At 37.2% G+C, this 9,008-nt stretch overlaps 2 protein-coding genes across 10 annotated transcripts in view; one reads left to right on the top strand and one right to left on the bottom strand.

Annotated features, from left to right (window-relative positions):
• Positions 1-9,008, bottom strand: part of LOC136843116 (uncharacterized) — a 145,677-nt gene that overhangs the window by 48,030 nt on the left and 88,639 nt on the right. The gene's annotated exons all lie outside the window — the stretch shown is intronic.
• Hn (phenylalanine-4-hydroxylase) overlaps positions 3,796-9,008 on the top strand; it is a 71,821-nt gene continuing 66,608 nt past the window's right edge. The window contains exon 1 of one of the 2 annotated variants that reach the window (XM_067111003.1): positions 3,796-3,947. In XM_067111003.1, the coding sequence (XP_066967104.1) occupies positions 3,930-3,947 (18 nt within the window). In that variant the 5' untranslated portion in view covers positions 3,796-3,929. The remainder of the gene's footprint in view (positions 3,948-9,008) is intronic. The other variant, XM_067110955.1, reaches the window with a different exon arrangement.

Raw genomic sequence — 9,008 nt, 5'->3', positions numbered from 1 at the left:
AAACCTAAATACTGACCTGTAACCTGTCCATCATCATCATCCACCAACTCTTCTGACAGTACGAATCTATTCAATTAAAAAAAAAAAAAAGTTGAGAAAAAAAAAAGTGTCGAAATTCTACTGTGCAGCAAATCTCAGCCAAGGTTACCCTACACACACAAACAAAAGTTCCCTTACCCAGATGCGGTGTTCCCTCCCCAAATATAAACATACATTACCAGTCGCAAGGCCACCATTTGGTAAAATTTTCGTAAAAATCTACAAGTATATTTTTACGTAAACAAACAAACATACAGTACAATTCATGCGGAAAGCATAACCTCCTTGTCGGAAGTAATAACATGACATGCAGAAAAACACATACAGTAACTTTATCATAAACATATTTTAGAGAATTTAAAGGAGTTTTTACATCTAAAATACGTCAGATATCACTCTTAATAAATGATGACGTTTACTCCAGAGCATATCATACAATCCAAATTTATCTTATTGCCTAAAACACTCTGTTCTCCTTTAAAATTTAAAATTCCTGTGTGTTTAGCCCTTAACCTCCCCTTTTCCTTCCCTTTCCTTCTCCATGTCTTCATCTATCCTGGGTTTATGTATCTTCCATTTTTTCCAATTATAGGCCTTTATAGGGCAAAACACAAAATTCTCTATCAAAACTTCATGCACGGAAAGGTATACAGGTAAAAAAAAAAGCAGCTATATTAGTCCTAAATTAAAGGTATTTTTCCCCCTTTTTTTTAAGCTTCCCGGAATCACTGCAATGCTAGAATCAGAAGGGTTGACAATTTCCGGAAAACATAACAGCGACCTTTCTTTATCATAAGAGCAATTATCACTTTTTTAACGTGCACAAGACTATCCAAAGAAGCTTTTACGAATTTTACGCAACCCTTCTCCCTTACTGACTTATCTTTTTGGTGAAGGCACCGTTTCACGCAAAAATGATCTCACGTAAACAGATTTCAAATTTTTATCTTGGTCCTGTTAACAGATTATAAATAGATTCTACTTCCGGATGTAATGAAGTATAGTGTGCGAGAAAACCTACCGACCTTGCATAATGGTTTTCCTGTGATTGGAGAGTAAAGAATTCATGGTAATTTTTATCTGGTATCCAGAAGATTTATGGTTTTGATGGATTAAGTGGACCTAGTTACCAGTTATTACCAAAGAGGGAGAAAGGAAATATACTAAAGAGGAAGGACAAGAGGCCTTACGCTCTGAAGTTACGAGGCTTCACTTCGTCAACTAGATACTGAAGAAAAAAGTATGCTAATTCTTATGACAAATGTGACAAATCAATATACTGTTATGCAGTAGCCTAGTATGATAACATATGTTTACCGAAGGCAAGAAAATATCAGGCCTGCTCTATCGACAAGTTTACAATAACGTGAGCAGGATTAGTCGAGATACATACAAAGTAGGATTAACAGAAACTCAGAAATGAAAAGAAATAATCATTGCCTTAAAATGTTACAAATAACGTGACAGGTTTAAACATCCCAGCTTGAGGCCAGTGCTTTAAGTATCCAACAAAACTTTCTCAACTGCATAAATTCAATATACTCTATCAAAATATGAATACGAATTAAATAAACTATCCGATTTACTCAAAAAATTATATAAATATATCAGGTGTTCATATTGGGATAAACTTCGGAAAATAAAACTTTCATATTGTACATTTTATAACATTTAAAACTAAGAAAGAAAATCAACTCAAAAAAGATTTTATTGCTTATAAAAAAAACTTTCGAAAAAAAAAAAAAATGTACCACGTGTATACTTCGCTAGTCCGGGCAAGCGCACCGAGCGAAGCGACTGGTCCAAAGAATGGACTCGACCTTCCTACCAGGCCTCTGATTCGCCCCTGAAGCTCACACCACGTAAATCAGTACCCCGGCCCCCTCCTGCCCTCCAACCTGACAACTATGAGGCAACTGCAAGCAACGCAGACCCTCATGACCTTACTTGAGAGGATCGCCTTTCCAGAGAGCGTTCCTATTGGCTGTCGAGGCTTGGGTGTGCGTGGGGGCTTGGTTTCAAAGCTGACATGTGATTGGTGAACATTCAGGGGAGGGGGCGGGCAGAAGAAAGAGAACTGACTAGGCGATTCTCAAAAAGGTCCTAAGGCGACATGATGCTTACACCTTCACATAATCAAATACCCTGCTGAATGTATACTTTACTTAAAGAGAGTATACATATAAAGGTGTTGCCAAGTAAACACATTAGTAACAAACTGTACGCCCAAATGTTCCCCCAAGACCTTGATGCACACACACAGCAAATGAATGCATTTGATAAATTATTATTATTATTATTATTATTATTATTATTATTATTATTATTATTATTATTATTATTATTATTTGGGAGAAAAACTTTGGGTTCATCTTCAGTAAAATAACTGAAGATGAACCCCGAGAAGGGTTCGAAAACTTTCATAAAATTCTACTCAAGCCCCCCCCCCCCCACAGCCCCCAAAAAAAAAAAAATTAAATGCCGTCCGTAAAGCTTTGAATTTCCAACAAGAAAAAACTATTAAGACTTGCAGAAAGCCTTGACTATAAGATTATCAGTGCTACCCCGTATTATATATATATATATATATATATATATATATATATATATATATATATATATATATATATATATACATAATATTGATTCATATTCTCTCATCTTATCCTTAGGTTTCGTAGCAGCAAGCCTATCCAAAAAGTGTGAAGAATTCGAGAAGTTACGAGGGTGCTGTAGTTAATACAATTATATGTGTATATATGTGTGTATACATATATGTACAAAAACACACACATACACATGCACCCATATATATATATATATATATATATATATATATATATATATATATATATATATATATATATATATATATATATATATATATATATATATATATATATATATATATATATATATATATATATATATATACATATATATATATATATATATATATATATATATATATATATATATATATATATATATATATATATATATAATGTATGTGTGTGTCTGTGTATGATAGATAGACATATCCATAAATAGATAGATATGCGCGCTTAATATCATAACTGAACAGTTACAATAAAATACGAAAGATGACTGGAACATTACAAAGCAAAATTACATCGCCACCGGATTTAGTGAATCCTTCATTTATTATTGTGAATTCTTCTATATACAGTAGTTTTCTCACGTTTCCTGAATAACTTATTACTCCTGTTGGCTGTGTGTAGAATATATTACGTAAGGCTGGTGTAGCCAAATTCCACTGAATACGGAGCATATGCATATTTTCTGTGTGTGTGTGTGTGTGTGTGTGTGTGTGTGTGTGTGTGTGTGTGTGTGTGTGTGTGTGTGTGTGTGTGTGTGTTGAAGAGGAGGCAGTAAGGATTTATGATGTAAATCATACATACCTGTCATAATTTTAATATCTGGAACATTACTATCTCATTACTGTGACTTTGAATCTGAACGAGGTCACTTAAAAACACGGGAGACGTTATATGTAAAATGTCCTCTCTCTCTCTCTCTCTCTCTGATCGCATCACAAGGTATCCGACAAACTACGCAGCATTATAGCAATGTTTTCGGACGAGCTAAAGCTGAAATATATAATTTAATCTGCACTGCTATGACAAAATCATTGTCAACCATATCCCCAATACTTAGGAAACTTTGAAAGATACATAAAAAAAAAAGGAAAGAAAAAACAAAATTCTTCACCTCGGCTACCGCGTCATCGCCTCCAGTGAGCAACGTAAATTCTGCGGGCACCCTCCACTCGCGACCAGAGGAACGCCAGCATCCTTGTGCATCGGCTGCTGCACCTTTTCCTAGCGTCCTTAAGTTTCAGTCACTCGACCTGATCTGACCCGCCCGACATGGATATTTATGGCGAGGTAAGTATCTTTGCCTTCGTTTTCCTCCTCGCCATGCCAAGAGTAAACTCAGGTTATTTTCGTACCCTGAGGAGCGACTTACGTCTGCTTTGCAGATTTTGTGAAGGGTAGATTAGTTTTAGGATAAGCTTTTATGCATGAGTTATTCTTCCATACAGCACGCCGAAAAGCGTAACTATTCATTTTGGTAAATGATATTCAACTTATATAGACTTTGATAACTAACTATATGCTGTATATCATTATAAGTCTACAAACTCAACATACTGTGCAGCCTGGTAGAACGAAACCTGACTACAAACATGCAATACACTTCTATCACTGTTACACGTTCAGAATAAAAGATTTTGACCCAACAATTTGTCTACTACAACAATTCATTTCGTCATTCTCATATTCACATAATTTGAGATTTTTTTTCCTTTTTGCTTTGTACGGAAAGTGCCTTTATCAACGAGACACTTGTTACGCCCGCACTTTGACGTTTATTACGCAAGAGGTTAGTGCAAAACATTCGCCAGCACTTTTGACGTTTAGGAATCGCCAAGGACAGCCACTCGAGGCGCACAGAAAAACTAACAACCCTTTTGACACTTGCAAAGGTGTCCAGAACATTCAAAGTATTTCTGTTAGCTCTCCGTTTATTACCCTTGAACATACTTGTTCCAACTTAAAAGTTATGCGTGTGGAGGTTTTACAAGTAACCCATATACTGTAATTTGAGAGGAACTGTGCAGGCTCTTAGTATGGTAACGAAGTAGTGTGTCTTTACGATAAAAGAATTTCTGCCTCACTGGATTCTGATCTCCCAATATGGCAACAGTAACGTCATGATCAAAATCGATAGGGCCATTTCTTTTTTTTTTTTTTTTTTTTTTTTTTTTGGGGTGGGGGAGAGAAATGGTTTTCCACCCCAGATCTTGGATAAGTAGTTTCAAACGACGCTATCCTCAAATTACTGCGATGAAATGAAGTTTATCATTATTTCTTGACAAAGAAGAATGGCTTATCAAAAAATCGAGAGGTTTTGATATCGCGGACTGGTATGTGAAAATGCATAATCTGGAATTCTTAAAATACATCATTTTGGAAACTGTTACATGGAATCCATAGGTTCTAGTTTTTTTATTTCTTGCAAAAAAATAAAAGGAATCTGGGCTAAAATCAATATCCTTTGGTCTTGAGATTCTGCCTCGGAATCTGAAGTAGCTTGACATAACAATTATCAAGCTACTGCAGTGACTCTACAGCAAAAATACAGAATTAATCCTAGTTACACTAGACATTCTTCGAAAATTAAGCTACAGAAATAGACGACCAAGTGCCTGGTTGCCAGTCAACAATATTCCACACAGGATTCCAGTCAGAGGTCATAGCCCCCTCCCATCCGGCAATGAAAGACCAAACAAGTTTTCATGTCAATATTTTATGAGAGCATTAACGTCTCCGTAACACATGATGGAATGTTGAATTCCAGACTGAATAATCTATATGGCGAGGAGTGCATCGCTATCCGAATTTAATTTTCGCACACGGGACTTTCAATGTAACTCGGCAATAATGATATAATGGCTTGAGACCTTAATTTTAATAATATTTAGTAGTCCTCCATTTGCATATCACATCAGCGTTATCATGCGCTTTACGATAAATTCTCATTTATTGCACAAAATCGTCTTTGTTTAGAATTCAACTTGGGGTATGGTTTCCGTTGAGGTGAACACCCATATACCCGAGGGACACTGTTAGGTTTCAAAGACGGTCAGCGACTAGGCTGTCAGGTCTGGAAGGCCCCTGAGGCCAAGGTTGCTAGGACTGAAGTCACGTGACTGGAGTGTAGCTGGCAAAAAGGCCTGGAAAATCCCATCTTGTGTCTCGAGGAAACTGAGGTCATGTGATCAGAATTCGTCATATAATTACGCCAGGATATTTCAAATTTGTGAATGGAAGCCGAAAACAATTGGGTGATTTCTTTATGTGACTGTAATTCTTACGCTCCTTCACTAATCATAACTAGCTGATTACCACAGTTAGGAAATTCTTTCTAGTAACCAGCAACGCTAGTCAATCCATCCAATAAATTAGTATAAGCAGAGCCCTCTCGCGAGTTCTGTTTCTTAGGAGGACTGAGGGTTGCTGGAAGGAATTGTTACGTAACACCTGCCAGATGATTAACGGTCATCCTTAGATAACTATTATGCAAGTAATCACACTGGCCCTCGTGTTCGCTTCACCTTCCCTTTGATTGATGATTACAGATGCGGCAGTTCTCGGATATTTTATATAAGAACCTACGGTACACTGACCTTCACATGGCTCTAACACGGTTGATGGAAACTGTAATCAACATGGCTATGTAAGGAGCTACTGCATAAGGGCTTCGCTCTTTACCATTTCACAAGTTGTGATCTGCATACCCATATGCTAATCAGTCGTAGCCTAAACGTTACCCGACTTTCAGTAATCAAGTAATGTTATTCTTTATTAAGTATGTTACTCACGCTACCACTTGCCAATTGTGCGTGGTTGAAAATTAAATCTCGAGTGACTAGTCTTTTATTTTTCTCTCTAAAATTAAGATTTAAAATTCTATCTATGCTTTGTGTTTCCTTGATTCCAATACTCCTCAGTTTTTCAAGAAGCAAGTCGATGGCTTCCTAGGAGACCTGGCGTCACTTTCTATCTCTCATCTTGTTTCCAACAGGCTTTTGTATAACAAAATATGCACAATGACACTCCATACTTTTTTTTACTTTGCTGAATGCCAGGCGTGCTTCTATCGCCCATTATTCCCTCTTTTTCACTGTAAACATTGTGGATTACTGTATATATTACTGTGCATATATGAATTCTATGTATTTCATGAATATTGTCCGTTGCAAACGCATCCGCATGAGCCGCGCTCTCTGCACTCCGCACATGCGCATGAATACTCTTCCTGTTCCTCTCAGCACGAGTAGTATGCCTTGCAGAGCCCCCCCTGTATGTACCTATTTGCTGTAAGGAACAAAGCAACCTATGACTCGAGATCTGATTTCTCCATCCCTGCAATCTTTCGTCTTCTCCTACAAGACATTACCACATATCACAATGGCGCAGTGCCTAAACCCTCATTCCTCATACATTCCTATATACCAATTAACTGGAGCTTTAGCGTCTCACATCTTCGCAGTGATTAATGGTGCTCGTTTTCTGTTTTCTCATGATGAACATTTACTGCGATCCACAAATCAACTTCGATTGGCTATGAAGTTATATAACTTCATTTTGCCCTGATTTTAGACGCATCTGGTCCCATCCTCCCCACCCGTTTTTTTTTATCTTTTAAGGGCCTGGACTAGAAAAAGGCTAATAGTTCGCCGGCTCTATTGGTTTTTGCTCTAAGAAATGTTGCTTTCGGCATCACTTCATTGATTATTATTAAAAATAAGGTGGGCATATCAACTCTGATCCTGGATCATTTGTGTGTGTGTGTGTGTGTGTGTGTGTGTGTGTGTGTGTGTGTGTGTGTGTGTGTGTGTGTGTGTGTGTGTTTTATTACATATGAGACACGGGTTGAAACATTAAAGCTCAAGAATATTGTCAAAACACATACACACACACACACACACACACACACACACACATATATATATATATATATATATATATATATATATATATATATATATATATATATATATATAATATATATATATGGAAATGTAGTAACTATGTGCATAATATATATTTCTACATTACGCCGTTTCCACAGGGAGGGGGTTGCAGGGGGTCCCAAAAACATAAAGGAGACAATGAACATCTGCCATATTCCATCTTGAACTGCTGCAACATGGAAGAAATCCCTGAGTATAAAACTTTCATACCTACACAGAAGACTCATCAACAACACACTAAGCGCCCAACACATACTACGCAATTCACCTCTATCTTGCAAGCAATCTCTTGCTTCATGGATGATAATCCCCCTTCTTTCCATTATCTCATTCCCTCTGTCTATCTGGCCCTATCTCGGTCTCACCCCACTAGCTCCTCTAAGGCTTAGAACTATGAGGAAAGTGCTCAGAGTCTAAGCACTCCCGATTTTTATACTCTTTATCACCAACCTACTACTCCCCAGTCTTCCCACATAACCAAACCAGTCAATTCTTCTTAAACCATACATACTGCATATATAAAACTTTTTGTCTTTCATTTGCATTCAACTTCCACACGTCACTTCCGTAAAGAAGAGTAGCCTCAACAAAACATCATACATTCCAATCTTGGCTTCCACGCTTCATCCGTTACCTTCCTCGCTAAGCCTATTTTGTGACTCACCTCTTCCGTCATCCTACCATTTGTCAAAATATTTACTCCTCTATCTTCCTGGTTCTTGTATACCCTCGTAACCTAACTTTTACTTATGTTCGCTCTCAACTTCCTCGTTTTCTAAACATATTCAAAGTCTTTCACTAATTTCTCCACTATCCCGAACAAGAACTGTATCGCCTGCAACCATCAGCCTTTCAAATCTCCATCTGCAACCCGTCTTATCCCACAATTTTGCTACTGCAACATTTACTGACTTCTCCCATCATTCTGCCCAAGAAGATACTACACAATCATGGAGACATGACACATCCGTGTCTTAACTCATTTCAAAACTTGTGATTCAGTTGGTAAGAACTGCCTCATCAACAATGGACCCCATATCGATCCGACAGGAATTCGTAACGTTGCTTACTAGACTGTGTTGGGTTGCAGTCAAGGTGAGGAAAGACACGGGGCTGGCAACCTCATCCCAAATTGGATCTGAAATTGACTTGCTAAGAGCCGGAACTATAGTTCTCCACGTCTAACCTTCCCTTCCACAGGCAAAAGGCATATCGTGATACATACACGCATACATACATGCATATATATATATATATATAGTACTGTATATACGTAGTGTATATGTTTATATATACATGTCCATATACATACATTTTATGTATATATATACATAACTCATAGTCATACACAGCCTATACATATATACAGCAAATACACAAACGTTAACCACATCACATATCAACG

Source organism: Macrobrachium rosenbergii, chromosome 1, assembly GCF_040412425.1.
Source record: "Macrobrachium rosenbergii isolate ZJJX-2024 chromosome 1, ASM4041242v1, whole genome shotgun sequence".
In the NCBI taxonomy this organism is placed as follows: Eukaryota; Metazoa; Arthropoda; class Malacostraca; order Decapoda; family Palaemonidae; genus Macrobrachium; species Macrobrachium rosenbergii.
The sequence above is the reverse complement of the archived record's forward strand: the minus strand, read 5'-3'. Positions and strand labels throughout refer to the sequence as shown.